The following is a 15,701-nucleotide window of genomic DNA, read 5'->3' on the forward strand; positions in this document are numbered from 1 at the left end:
CCCCCCCCCCCCCCCTTATTACTTCTATTGTTAGCATTGTTATTATTATTTTTTTGTGCAATGTTGTTATTACTGTTTTTTTCTAAAGCCTCCCATGGAAAGGTGTTGAAAAATAGCTTGTATGCTAACAAAAACTTAAGCAAATGCATTTGTCCAATGTATTTGTGATGTCCATGTCCAAAATTTAATTACATAATAAATAAATAAAACAGTGGTTCCCTACTGGTTTTGCTTAAGGATGCAGATTTTACATCAAGTGGTGACCCAACACATTATCACAATTTATGCACTTATGTCAGTATATTTATTGCACTCAATTATAGAAAATTTCTATATTTTTTTAAGGACTGTATCCTATTTGTGTGTGTGTGTGTGTGTGTGTGTGTGTGTGTGTGTGTGTGTGTGTGTGTGTGTTTTTGCCATGAACAACAACAAATTTTTCTCCCTTTTAGAGCATATCATTTGCTATCCAAACTCTGCATAATTATATTATTAGTGTGGTATTATTTTTGCATTTGCCATTGTTTTTCTCTGCTGTCTGTGTCCCAGTTTTGGGTTGCAGCCCATCATTTGGGAACCGCTGCTCTATAAATTCTTGCTTTATAAATAACGAAATAAAAAAACTAAGCAAATCTACTGTTGACCTCGGATGAGTCAAAGTTAGCCTGAGCTCCAAATACAACAAGAGGACGTTCAACTGTCACACCTCCAGTCATCAGCAAGAATAACAGTGCTAGCTATTTTTGTCCTTGCCGTTTTCATGCTCTTTTTGAGCGTGGTTAATCTGAGAGGTGAAATAATCCTGTGGTTAAGAGATAATCTGGTTGACAGCTCTACTACTGTCACTTTACCGCCTTCAGGAGGATGAGATTCAGTAGCAGTGAAACTGTGTGACACAGCGGCTCACAGCATGAGGGAGCAAAATAAATAATAATGGATCCAAAAATAGGGATCATTTGTCTCAGTCCTTTTTTCATATTCTGTATTTTGCATTGCATTTTTTCTGAAGTCCACTTAAATTAGTCAAGGTTTCTTCCATAAAAAGTCATTTTCCACTTTTTCTGACAGAACTACTTTTTGCAATTAGTTTCAATAAATGTTCTAGTTAGACTGAAGAGCTTGTGCTGTGAACACTAGAGTACGTCTATGTATTTGTCCCTCCAAAATCCGTTTTCCCTCAAGAAATGTACTTTTCAAAAGGCTGATTGCTACTTTAATAACTTTGAGATCAAAATGAGATGAAAAAGCTAATTCAATTTGGGATTAAACCTTGGAATTATTGCTTTCCATAATTAAATCTTACTGCGGATTCCAAAATATGGACAAGAGGCATGGAAGGGAACATGAATGCAATATTTTTTTGATTATTGTGGACAGATCATAGCGAACATTTTCTCCCATGCTGCATAAACCAATTCTCTACACCTAGCACAGCAATAAAGACACTGCGGCAGTGAAATTAGCATTACTAATTAGCATAGCAAACACAAGGTGGCTCACCTTCAAAGTCCACGTGCCCGTCTCCGTTTAAATCGATGTCCCGCAGAATGTCCTCCAGATCTCTGTGACCCACCTGACGGAATAAGAATCAATAAAAGAATGAAAGGAGAATTGGATGAGAGTTATAAAAGCTTTTCAGCAAAGTAAATAACACACCTGCTGGCCCAGCAGTTTCTTCATGGCCTCTCTTAGTTCTGCTGTACTGATCTGACCGTCTCCGTTGGTGTCGAACTGAGAGAAAGGGAACAAAAGAAGAGTGGTAAGAGGTTTAAATGTATTCAAGCTTTCCTGCTCTCCATGACAATTTTGGGCAATTTTACGGTTTTAAAGGAACGAGTGAAGTAAAATGTGCATTCAAGCTGACAGCAACTGTTCTGTGTTAAATGTTACTTCTTCATCCATATTTACAGCCATTTTATTGGTGTGCTGTTTTTGTTCTGTGTGACGTCACCTGGCACCTCTCACTTTAGAAAAAGTGAAAGTGAAGTGACATGTGGCCAAGTATGGTGACCCATACTCGGAATTAGTGCTCTGCATTTATCCCATCCAAAGTGCACACACACAGCAGTGAACACACACACACCGTGAACACACACCCGGAGCAGTGGGCAGCCATTTTTTGCTGCGGCGCCCGGGGAGCAGTTGGGGGTTCGGTGCCTTGCTCAAGGGCACCTCAGTCGTGGTATTGAAGGTGGGAGAGAGCGCTGTACATTCACTCCCCCCACCTACAATCCCTGCTGGTACGAGACTCGAACCCACAACCTTTGGGTTACGAGTCCGACTCTCTAACATTAGGCCACGACTTCCCCCAGCGCTGCATTGTTAATTGAAATAAAATCAAAATTGTGATATGGCTTAGATTTCGTACTACAATTATCAAATCCCAAAGGTTGTGTGTTAAATAAATGAATATATACATAAATATATGCACTGCATGTTTTATCAGTATTGTAATTTTACAATAATTATTATTGCTATTATTATTATTATTAATTTTGTGAAATATTTCAGTAGTAATATTTCTTGTTTCATTTTTTACTATTTTTATATTTTATTTAGTAATAATAATAAAATAATAACATTATTATTACTATTATTTTACTTTGGCCAAATTGTGCGGCCCTACCAACAAGCACACCAAACCTAGATTTAAAAAAAAATCTAAACATTAAAAAATAAAAATTACATTTGAAAGTACATTTTAATCAGAAAAATTGCACCTCACCTTTTTAAAAGCACCGCTATTAATTGAAAAAAAATCTAAATGGCAATATTGCTTAGTGCAATTACCTAATCGTAAAGGCTGTGATTATATTATATTAAATAAATGTATGTGCTGTGTGTTTCATTTTACAGTTGTGATGTAAAATAAAATTATGGTGATATAATTTTTCTTAAATTCTCAATATTTTCAAAATAGTACAATTTTAATATTTTTCTTTAGTTTTTTAGTCATTTTTATAATAATAATTATAATAATAATAATAATAATAATAATAATAATAATTAAATAATGTTTAGATAATTTCATATATTTTTTATATAATTGATATAATTAATAATTCTACATATACTTTTTTATAATAATAATTACTATTATTATCATTGTTATTTATTTTTTAAATTGCAATTTAAGAAAATGCTATTTAATTTTTTTAAACTGCATTTTACATTGCAGGAAAAATATATCAGAAAAAACACAATTTGCTTTTTTCCACAAATTGTGCAGGCCTACCTCACCTCTTTGAAAGCATCTCTCAATTCCTTTACTCCGATCATATCTGCTGTCTCAGCCAGAAGTTTGGGGCCCATCAGCTCCACAAAGTCCTCAAAGTCCACATGTCCTCCCACTATAAGACAGAAGACACATGCTGTTAGTGAACTTCCACAAAGATTCTTTATCAGCATCTTTGGTTCCATGATGAACCTTCAACATCCATGGAACCATTCCATTGCACAAAAGGTTCTTTAGATTAGTAAAGTTTTCTTCTATGTTCTTCTATGGCATTACTGTGAAAACCTCCTTATTTTTAAGAGTGTATGTAGGCAGCACCACACAGAGCCCTATGATAATGTAGGTTATCATTTCTAAATAAATGTTAAACAAAACATGTTGATGTGTTGTTGCGTACAGTTCATGTTGATCTGCTGACTCAGTTCGATGAGCTCCATCTCAGTGGGCATGTATCCCATGGTTCTCATGCAGTTCCCCAGGTCTTTGCAGCCAATGAAGCCATCTTTGTCTTTATCAAACTCTTTGAAGGCTTCTCGTAGCTCTGTGAAGATAGAAAGCAGGTCAGGAAAAAAAAGAGGACAGAGCGAGTTAGAGATAATGAAAAGAGAATATTTTATAGTACAATTATGTTTCCCTCATGTGCTCTGCTTTCAAAACTATTTTGAAGACAATTACAAAGCACTTGCGAAGCACAACAATGAATCTCTGAATGACCAAAACACTTGTAACTGAATACTTTATTGCAAACCTTTTCTATTCACAATGAAATAAAAGCTCTTCAAAATAAATTGGAACAATTGACACATTATATTGAAGTGTGCTGGGAAATTTCAGAGTGAGAATTTGCACACATCGAAATGTCAGAAATTATATGTGATTAAGGGTGTATTCACACCTGTCTTGTTTGGTTCAATTGAATCGAACTCAAGTTCGTTTCCCCCTTTGGTGTGGATCTTTTGGGCAGGTGTGAATACAGTAATGGCTCTCGGGTGCTGACCAAACAACCGTACCGAGACCCAGCTGAAGAGGTGGTCTCGGTCTGCTTCCAAATGAACTCTGGTACGGTTGAATGGATGACCTCAAGCACACGTGTGGTTTTGTTTAGTTTCTGGTTCACTTGCAAAAAGGGCAGTGTGAAAGCAAAACGCACCAGCGAAAAAAAAATCAACATTGTATTTGGTCCGGACCAAAGCAAGTGAACTAGCGGACTTTCCTGGTGTGAATACAACCTAAAACACTTGAGCATTCTGCAGACTCTAGTTCAGTTTAATTTAATATCAGAAACACTGTTTACTATGAATGGCTTCGGTTTATAAGACATTTGAATTTTCAGCATCATTACTCCAGTCCCCTGCTGAAAAATCCAGTATAAACCAGCATGGATTCCAAGCTGGTCCATGCTGGTTTATGCTGGTATAGTGCTGGTCCAGGCTGGTTTATGCTGCTGGTTAGTGCTGGTATAGTGCTGATCCAGGCTGGTTTGTGCTCGTATAGTGCTGCCCTAGGGTAGAATATACTACTGGTTAGTGCTGGTATAGTGCTGATCCAGGCTGGTTTATGCTGGTATAGTGCTGGTCCAGGCTGGTTTATGCTGCTGGTTAGTGCTGGTATAGTGCTGATCCAGGCTGGTTTATGCTCGTATAGTGCTGGTTTAGACTGGTTAGTTCTGGTATAGTGCTAGTTTAGGCTGGTTTATGCTGGTTAGTGCTGTTATAGTGCTGGTCCAGGCTGACTGATGCTGGTCCAGACTGGTTTATGCTGGTATAGTGCTGGTTTAGCTGGTGGACAAGCATATCCAAGCATGCTGTTCTCAAGCAAAATGGAGCTGGTGATGCTGGATCACCAGCATGGGCTTTGTAGGGTTGAGTGTCAGTAGGCCAGCTGTCAGTTAAAATCAGTTCAAAAGAGCTTGTGCACATTGAATAACAGGGGTTATGAGAAGACCTCTTTCAATGGGACAGTTAATAACAACTTCATAATGAAAGTTCAAAACTGAAAGTTGTTGTTTTTAAAGACTTTCATACTTATCTGGGAAGTCACATATGTCCAAATCCAGCTGTCAGTCACTGATTTCAAAAAGTGCACATAGTAAACGGTATGTCAGTGCAGTTAGGACCATGAACTATTGAAAATAATGATAGCGTGCACTTTTAACAATCGCTGAAAAGTCAATGGCCAAGTGCTCAACTAAAGGGAACACTAATTACCATAATGGTAACATACTTTAGCAATCTTTGTGCGTGTACCATATGAAAGAAATAAAGCCAAACTGGTTTGCAATAAGTGAATATGGTAATTCTGTTTTTGCAGTTGTCTAATCATCCTCTGGTGCGATATTGATTTAATCTAAGGCTTTGTGGCTGTAGTTGTTGTGTTTCTGCTTTTGCCTCTAAATTGCTGTTGCCTCTAGTAATTGTGTTTTTTTTATTTCCAGTCCATTTTAAGCCAGCAATATAATAATTTTTAAACAATAGATGACTTAAAAAAAAAAAAAAAAACAGAATGGTGGGAAAAAAACTTAAACCCATTTTTGCAGTTGTCTAATCATCCTCTGGTGCGATATTGATTTAATCTAAGGCTTTGTGGCTGTAGTTGTTGTGTTTCTGCTTTTGCCTCTAAATTGCTGTTGCCTCTAGTAATTGTGTTTTTTTTATTTCCAGTCCATTTTAAGCCAGCAATATAATAATTTTTAAACAATAGATGACTTAAAAAAAAAAAAAAAACAGCATGGTGGGCAAAAACATTTAACCCAACCAGCTGGGTTGCCAAATAAACCAAGTTGGGTTGTTTTTAACCCAGCATTTTTTTAGAGTGCAGCAACATGTGCTTTTCTTTATTAAATAATTTATTAAAATTTATTTGGAAAATTGTCTTGGTCTTTAACTATAAACACTATCCAATTTTAAAAGAAATGTGATATCTAACACATACACAAGTTTTGTTGCGGTCTTTCTGGGATGATACCAGCACCCAAAAAACAACAAATGCTGGTCCACAGCACACCAGCATCCCAAGCTGGTCCCAGCATGCAAAGCATAGTTGCTGGTCCACCAGCACATCAGCTTACCGTGCTGGGGACAAACAAACCAGCAACCAGCATCCCATGCTGGGATCCAGCAACCAGCAATGCTGGATTTTTCAGCAGGGTCTTCAGAGTCACACGATCCTTCAGAAACCATTCAAATATGCTGATTTGCTGCTTAAGAAACATTTCTGATGACTGTCAATTTTGAAAAGAGTTGTGCTGTTTAAAGGGGTCCTATTATGCTCTTTTACAAAGTCTTGATCTTGTTTTGTGGGTGTACTAGAATAGGCTCTTATACTAGGTTGTTCGAAAAACACATTATTTTTCACATATTTAACATTATTACAACACCTCTCTCCCCAGTCTGGCATGAATGGCTCAAATAGTTCCTGTATCAAATGAAGGCTCGCCTTCTGAAATATGAAATGTGCTTTGTGGGCCAGTGTGTGTTGTGATTGGAAGCACTCGGCGCCTGGTCGGGAAATGTCATGCCCCTTACCATAGCCGCCTGCTGCGAACTTCAGTGTAAATATTGCGTCAATATCAAATCAATTTGAGCGCGATTTAAACCCGGATGATTGTAACCACTCTAAGTTCGTCTGCCTTGGGAAAGCTAGCGTGTCTCCGACATAGTGATAACACTCGTTGCCTTCTCTAGTGCAGCTCAACCATGTCTCGTCCTATTTGACGATATTTGTGATATAACAAATCCCGGAAAATATGCGTTGTAGTCCAAACAAGTCGTTCGTTGTAGTTTTTGAAAAGTGATTTCTGTTAAATAAAATATCTCCTTTTGAATTGGACTTTGAGCTTAGTAACTTTGCAGATCTTTTTTATGCTCAAACAGCAACATTACAGACTAACTAAAGTTGAAAAAGTGAAAAAGCATAATAGCACCCCTTTAATATTTGTGTGGAAACCGTGACACTTTAGCAATGAGGAAGAACTTACCATCCAGTTCCTCTGGTCTCAGCTCTCTGTTCTGCAACAAAATAAACAAAGTAATCACCGACAATCCATGCTAATTTGTGTAGTTTTGTTCCATTAATGACACAAGTCAGCTGGCGTTCTCCTCCTTCTCTGAAGAATACAGTTATTTAATTCTATGCACTATTTCCTGCTAGAGAAAAACTCATTACAGCATTAGGTTTACAATGGCACGTGTAAACTAATACACCCAACCTTTTCAGGCTTTTTTTCCTCCTGCCTCTAAAGGAATTAATGTCTGGTTTTTAAATTTGATCTTCCCATTTGGATTAAGTCATTTGGAACAGCACATATAAAAGGATTGATCTCTCATAATCAGCTCAAGCCGTTAGTTTCTTTGATCCCAGCATTCCCTGCTCACACATCTCCTCGAACACGAGCGCATGCAGGGCTCACCTCCAAACACTTTCTGAGCTCCTGCAGAAGAGCTCAATCACGTGAGCCTGACCCAAGACCCCTGCAGAGGCTAATAAAGGCAGATCCCTGCAGTTCGTACATAAACCCAGCACTGCTTCTTTATGACTGTCTGCATTTGAGAAGAACAGCCTTTAAAATGTATCAGTGCTTCAGTATATATATATATATAATATCACACTGGTCGTGCTGTATTTCTGATTTGTTAAAAACAGTGGTCACATTGTATATTTTTGATTCACTAAAAAAACGCCGTCTCATAAGAATCAGACTACATTGGTCACAATATATGTTTTTGATTGACTAACAGTGACTAACAGTCACTCATTTGTGAAACAGACTACTGTACACTGGTCACTATGTATATTTTTGATTCATAAAAAAAGGCTAATCAAAGTCACTTGTTCAGTAATCAGACTACATTGGTCATGCTATATGTTTTTAATTCATTAAAAAGAACCGGCTCATAAGAGTCACTGATTCAGGAATCAGACTACATTGATTGTGCTAAATGTTTTTGATGAATTAAAAACAACCAGCTCATAACAGTCACCTGTTTGGGAATCAGACTAAACTGGTTGCGCAAAATATTTTTTGATTCATTAAAAAGAACGGGCTCATAAGAGTCACGCGCATTTGTGAATCAGATGTTTTTGATTCATTAAAAAGTACCGGCTCATAAGAGTCTCTCGTTTGAGAATCAGACTACACTTTTTTGATTCACTAAAAAGAACCATTTATTTAATTCATCTATGAATCGTACTACAATGGTGAAATTGTAGGTATTGTATATTTGTTTATACCTGCATCCCGTAAAGACAAATCAATAGAGAGAGATTTCTTTCCATTAACTAAGTACATATTCATCACATTCAGTACAGACTATGTGATATTGCATCACATTCACAGCTCAGGTAATAATGATTTCTTTTGCTGCACCGCTGAAGATTCAACAGCAGGGAAAGGCTGCTGCTGAAATGCAGTGCAAGAGTCATTAAGTCCTATTTGTCATAATTTTAAACACTTTTTCCCTTTATTATCCATTTCATATCCAGTCCATTTTATATGGACAATTTCTACAATTTAAGTACATGTAAGCTCTCAGTGAGCTCATAAAACCTGTTTGCATAAAGAATTATACAAGAATTGCAAAAAAATATTGTTTCAAATAGACAGCATAGAATGTCACACCACAAGAAAAGCAATAGTGAATCGTACTACAATAATGTAGTAATATAGTGTAATATTTTTTTATAGACTACATATAGAAACAATTTTTATATTTCGATTTAAATCAATAATAAAATGTATATTTATTTTGTTTGAAAAGTCAGCCAGTCAAATACTGCAAAATAAACCCTTTCAGGATAATAAAAGACTTTATTTAGTGATAACTGTACTTTGTCCCATGCATGATATAATGTTCAGTGCCTATACTGTGTTGCTCTGAATTCTGAAATTTCCACTTACAAGATAAGTGAGAACTTGTTATTACGTTAATGTGTGTGTAGATGTGCATGTCCAGACTTACGTACAGCCTTCCGGCTCTCAGCGAAGCCCTTGCGGAGGAAGATGCAGGCAGGCCCGAGCACATTGTGCATGTATGTTGAGTTCTGAGCCAAGGCCGCGAGGGCCTCTCCAGATGTCACCCCTTCATCACATGACTGCACTGCTTTGTAGCTGCGCTTCCGGTCCTGAATGTGGCGTCATGTCCCAGCAGTTTCAAACAAGTAAGTGAAGGAGGAACGTGGGGTAAAGACACAATTAGAAACTACACGGTCTTCAGCCGGACACATTGGATGGACAGGTCAGTCAGTCATTTCAGTCAGCCGTCAGGTCAATCGATTGGTTGATTCTGTTACGTGCTTCTGCATCAGACAGTGAGAAAACAAAGCTGAGCTCTACCTTCAGACTTTGTGCTTAATGTAATTTACCAGAGTACAAAATGTTTCTGGATCAGCATTCTTCCGTTCAGTTCCTTCTGGGAAGTTCCTATTTATGAGTGATTATACTTGGAATAAAATTGATTCTCTTGACAGTTTCATGTTTCATTCTCTCTCCTTTTCACTTCCTGACTAACACAGGAAGATTTATTTAGCACCGATGCAACATAAAGGAGAAAGAGGAAGCGCAGTAGGTGTGTAATCAGTGTTTGATGTTTTTTAATGGTGCGTTCAAGTCATGTCGGAAAGATCATTTTTATCAGTTGAATGCACATGAACGCCACCACAAAGTCATAATTACAGAAACTCTACTTTCTTTAAGCCATGAGTTTCCGAATTGGTGGTGTGTCAGTGAGGAAAATATGGTGGACGCAATAAATACAGTGTCTGGTGAATTTGATGAAATTAATGGAATTATTGTTTTCTTATTTACAATAAGACTAGCTAAGTTGCATGTACAAAATACAATAGTACTGTACAATTATGATAGAATATATAAAGATTCAATTTACAGCACCTTCATAAATTGAATAAAAACAAAGCAAAATCAAACCAAAAGAAAATAATTTATTCATCATTTAGTAGAATAGAGTTAAAAATTCTTGTATTTTTTTTCTAGAAAAGGTGATGATCATCTTGCTCCACTCAAAGTGATTTATAAACGCATCTGATGGCACAATTATGACTTTCTAACTGGTGAATACACCATTAGTGTTCTTGAGCTGCCAAGGAGGATGATGGGAAATGTAGTTTGGGCGCACGAGGCGGTCTCCTCATAAACCCGCTAAATTAGAATTTTCTGAAAGCTTTATCACTAGATTTCATGCACAAAATGTGGAAAAACCTAAATTAGGCCACAACATTCATATTCACATTTTAATCATATTTTTTTAAGTTTGTATGACATGAACATAGTGGCACCCAAAGAGTTACTAATAAACTTTCACTTTTAAACTAATAAAATGCATCAATGAGTCAAAGTTCCTACCTTAAAGTGTGTAAAGATTCAGTAAATTAATATTTATGGTTCTAATTGCAAGCATCAGACAACCGCATGCTATTTATTTGGAAGCCACACTGTAAAAAATAAGTGTAATTTTAACTGTAAATTTTGTAAAAACGCTACAGAATTTTTTTTTTAATAGGTTAACAGTAAGTTCCCGTACTAAATACAGGGAAAAACTGTAAAATATCTAACCAGGCATTTCATGTCATTTTACAGTAAAATGCTGTTAATTTTACAGTTTTAGAAGTAAAAATAACAAATCAATGTATACTTTACAGTCAAAAACTGTAAACTGATATTCCCAGAATTCCCTGCATGACACTCCACATTTGAAAGTATTTTGTTTAAATAATCATGTTTTTTAAAAAGTTTTTGTTATTAGTTATGTATATTTGGGCTTTATGTTACATCTTCTGTTGTTTAATGAAAGTTTGATGCATTATTTAAGTATCATGTGTGTTACCATGATGGTGTTTTGTGTTTGCATGAATGACTCTGTGCACCTTCTATATATTAGTATATACTTCTGCTTGTGGCGAAGCTACTTGTGATGAGCTTTGATTCTTCATGTGGCTTTCTCTTTTACCACCTGCATTATTATGGTGGTTGTCAGTATGTTAAAGGTACAAAACAGATTTTAATAGCAGTGTGCATTGTTGAATTTACTGGTTTACATTTAAATTTTCTTGTTTGTAAATTACAGTTTTATACTGTAGAATGTACTGTTTTTGGCCGTAAATGTGTTTACAGTTTTTCTGTATTTTTTACAAAATTATTCTGGCAACCACAGCTGCCAAAATTATTTTGTAAAAACTACAGAATTTTTTTACAGTGCAGAGATAACAGGTCACAATATCCCACATCCCACAAATGTACCATTAGGGCGATGGTTGTTTGACAGGAAGAACAACAAGGGCTGTTGAGCCAGGAACATGTCCTACTTGGGTAAATCACATCGAGCCATACTTTGCCCTCTATTCCCTCTCAGCAACTGACAGAACCTTTAAGATCAGATATCATTCAAACTGAATAATTCATCCACTTTCATACTCGCGGCGCGCTGCTGCAATACTACGCCATTTGATTGCTGCCATGAAAACAAATGATCACGCTGCACTTAAGACGGCTTTAAAAGCAAATTCAAGTGGTCGACTTGTTCTAACAAATTAATCTTTGGCATTTTGATCATCGAAGGGTGAAGATGTGGGGTCAGCTGGCCAATCAGAGCAGACTGCGCTTGTCGGAAGGAGGGACTTTGTAGAAAACGAAACGTTTGAGAGAGGCGGGGCATAGAGGACCTACAATAATGTACATTATTTGAAAAATAATGTGTTTTTTGAACATTAAAGCATGTCAACATACTCTGTTACACCAAATACACAAAATAATGATCTTTAAAAAAGCATCATATGACCCCTTTAACCAATATCATTATATTAGAGTAGATCCTCAAATAACCTAAAAGGCTAGTATGTTTTGAGAATGTAAAACTGCTCATGTTTAGCAGAGGGTTAATCAGGATAAGAATGAAACCAGTCAGCCAGCACATTATAATGACCAATTAACAGACAGGCAAAGAAGGTGAAGAGCACACAGAATATAACTCACAAACACATAAAGAGCATCTCTCCAATTAAACACAGACCCATGGGTTAATTAAAGAGAAGACTGATGTTATCTAACAACCAAACAGATAGCTTATCAAGATGCAAATTCTGAAAAATTGTTTCCTGATCCCCCATACCCTCTCTCTCTCTCTCTCTCTCTCTCTCACTTTTCTTCCTGTCAACTAACTGTCCTATCAAAATTAAGGCAAAAAATGCTAAAAATAAATCTTTAAAAAAAGAAAGAAAGAAATAATGAAATCAAAACTAATGAAATCAATAATTTTCTTTGGAAATCTGTTTTTCACATATTTCCAATATATATAAAAAAAAGATTTAGCTGTGTCCCAGTTTGCATACTATCCATAAATACTATAAAGAATGAGAATGTGACATAACGCTGTGTTGAGTTCTGGGAAACTGCTTTGTTTATCCGCCATACTTGCAAGATAGCGCTGTCTTTCCGCTATTGAGTTTAGCGCAGTATTTGATTGTCATGATTGTGAAAAATGGCACCAGTGTATGTCATTCATGCTGCATCGAGAATTGCAATAGTACTCAGATCATCGTTCTGAGAGAAAACTGGACAATGCAATATGCTTTTTCGCCTTTTCTATGTGTAAAAACACCAAGGGAAGGAGAAGACGCCGAATAGTAATATGTTAATGTCACTAATTAAACTCACTGACTCTCACTCAATAAAAGAATCACATTGCTGTGTGTTTTTGAAAGTTTTGATTTTGTTGGTTTAATAGTCAACATTACCTTCTTTGCAATGCATGACTCTCACTAAGCTTGTGAATTAGCAGAACTTGAACAAGGGACTTTCTTAAATGCTTAAAGTGGCTTAATGTACCAAGACAGTGATAAAGACAAAATTGTAAAGCATATACTATGTGCAGATATGCATATAAGCTCAAAATGTGAACGCAACGCGTTTATTTACACGTTAAGCATTTTCCTCTCATATAAGAACACGCTTAATGCACCGAGACAGTACACACATCTTACTAATAAAGCATAATATGTGCAGAAAAACAGATGAGCCCAAAATAGGAACTTTAAAGGGGTCATCGGATGCTCATTTTGCACAAGTTGATATGATTCTTTAGGGTCTTAATTAAAAGTCTATAACATATTTTGGTTAAAATTTCTCAATGTTAGTGTAAAAAAATACCTTTTTAAACCTGTCAAAATCAGGTCTGTTTTTATCAAGCCATTATAGTCCATGTTGCTTTAAATGTTAATGAGCTCTGCTGGCCCCGCCCCTCTTTTCAGAGCTGTTTACTTTAGCTGCATTCATCGTGAAACTTGCTAATTAGCACATTATTAGGAAAGGTGATTTGCAAAGATTCATAAAAAACCCTTATACTCACTTCTGTAGATGAGGCTGGATCATGAAAGATTCGCGCGAACATAGATGCATTTAGGCTGATCGGGAGTGGCGCATTCACTTCAAAGCGAAAGTAACGTTAATCCTCTGCATCTTCAGCAGCTCAGATGTCGGGAGTAAATGACAATTGCTACAGTATATTCATTATTACATCCAACAATAAAGCACCTCAATCGCTTAATCGGAGACATCTTGTCTTCCCCTGCACCAGAGTCAACACAATGGCGGACTGATGAAAAAAAGACACCAGTCCAGTCTGTGCTGAAACACTACTGTCAATCAACTATCGTGGGAGGGGCCTGTACAGAACTACGTCATTCTGACAGGAAGCTCAGAACAACCTGGTTTGAGAAAGGGGATTTTAAAATAGGGATTTTAAAAAAAACACTGGATGGATTTTTATAATTATAGGATGGATGTGTACACACACTTCCAACATACATTTATGTTCAAACAACTTGAAAAGTGAATTTTGCATCCGATGACCCCTTTAAATATCCCTGTCTTAATCCATAAGTGCTTTCTACATTACAGTTTTCTAAAGAGAGGAAAACGTTTTACATTTAACGTTTTTAAACGTCGCGTTAATATTCTGGCTCATCTGCATGTCTTTTAGCATCACTGTCTTAGTACATTAAACCAGCATTTTAAAATGCTACAAAACTGTTCACAAGCTCCTAGGGATTTGATTTTGCTTGTCATTTGTTGAAATAAATATAAAAAGTACAGTGAGTTTGTGACTGTTTGCTGAATGTGACCCACAATCTCTTCTTTGATTCTCCTCCGTGGCCATGGAAAAATGAATATTTATAAATGACAACAATTATACTTGTCATTTAAAAGCTTCCAACAAAGAAATGGATCGACTTCTGTCAGCTTGTTGAACAGACACGGTTTGTCCCAAATTGTAGTATATTGAAATGAGTATCCCAAAGGTACCGCATATTTTTGGATTTCCGTTGAAAATTTGAAGTGCAGATCCACCCACACTCTAATGGCTAATATTGCCCACAACCCATTGAGCTTTGGAGAAGGATGCGGTTCAGAACTACAAACACAAATAAAAAATTATAAAAACTACAAACATGGTGGATGTGCGAGACATACAGTAGAGAGCTTTAAATAAAGGAGTTTGGGTGATTAATAAACAGCATCTAATCTGATGAAAAATACATCATCTGCAACTGCATTGCGAACTTCCATAAAGACGTTTAGCCATTAACTTATACATAATTCATCATTATGCAAAAATATCCACGACTGGCAGATCAATGTGCCACTTCTTTTCTCTCCAAAACTTTTCTCTACAAGTTGTTGAGTAATATATTATTGTTAACTAAAACTATTAAAATAATAAATGTAGCTGAAATAAAAGAAAATATAGATAATAAATATAGATAAAGAAAATATACTTGCCTCTCTTCTGCTACACAATTTTCTTTCACAAAGTGTGAATACATAGTATATATAGGGCAAATTGGGATGCAGCAATTTTAATCTTTCATTAAAATATAAAAACTTGCTCTGCCTCTGAAACTATTTTCCTTTCACGTATCCCTTATTTGTTCAACTCCTCCCCTCCAGCCATCTGACTTGCTCACTTTTCACAATCCAATCAGTTTCTAAATAACCAAAGTCCCACTTTTTTCTAACTGAATATCCTGTTTTACATGCAAATACAGATTACGTAAGTAAAACAGGTTTTTATGTTGACATCAAATTGATTTTATTGAGTTAAAGTATCATATTCTTGCATTAGATCTTTTCCCCCTCTCTTCCGTTCCTGTTATCCTGTCCTACCACATGCAGCTAAAGTAATCAGCATCCGACTGTTGGGTAAAATTGAGGTATACACTTACAGACACACACTAGCGGTTTCATTTGGCCTCATATACTGAATCTTGCCATGAGCCTAATCTTCTGTGCTACTATTGGTAAAGCCTTTATAATGTGATGGCAGCATGATGCATGCACATATGTGTCTTTGCAAACATCCCCACTATATTTGCACATAACCTTCACACTCCATCTGTTGCCAAGGCTGTAAGGTGCCAGCTCGTACTTTTTCTGAAGAAACCTGTGCCATTGGGCACA

General features: G+C 36.4%; 1 protein-coding gene across 4 annotated transcripts in view; it reads right to left on the reverse strand.

The window, feature by feature from the left end:
• The window catches only part of LOC107583405 (calcium-binding protein 1-like), a 35,966-nt gene that overhangs the window by 1,671 nt on the left and 18,594 nt on the right, over positions 1 to 15,701 (reverse strand). The window contains exons 2-7 of one of the 4 annotated variants that reach the window (XM_016269608.1): positions 9,197 to 9,355; positions 7,212 to 7,242; positions 3,633 to 3,776; positions 3,241 to 3,350; positions 1,657 to 1,731; positions 1,501 to 1,573 (exon numbers count right to left, since the gene is read on the reverse strand). In XM_016269608.1, the coding sequence (XP_016125094.1) occupies positions 1,501 to 1,573; positions 1,657 to 1,731; positions 3,241 to 3,350; positions 3,633 to 3,776; positions 7,212 to 7,242; positions 9,197 to 9,355 (592 nt within the window). Of the gene's footprint in view, positions 1 to 1,500; positions 1,574 to 1,656; positions 1,732 to 3,235; positions 3,351 to 3,632; positions 3,777 to 7,211; positions 7,243 to 9,192; positions 9,356 to 15,701 lie in introns of those variants that run through there. The other 3 variants (XM_016269609.1, XM_016269606.1, XM_016269607.1) reach the window with 3 other exon arrangements.

This window comes from Sinocyclocheilus grahami, unplaced genomic scaffold (assembly GCF_001515645.1).
Source record: "Sinocyclocheilus grahami isolate Dianchi unplaced genomic scaffold, SAMN03320097.WGS_v1.1 scaffold53.1, whole genome shotgun sequence".
Taxonomy (NCBI): Eukaryota; Metazoa; Chordata; class Actinopteri; order Cypriniformes; family Cyprinidae; genus Sinocyclocheilus; species Sinocyclocheilus grahami.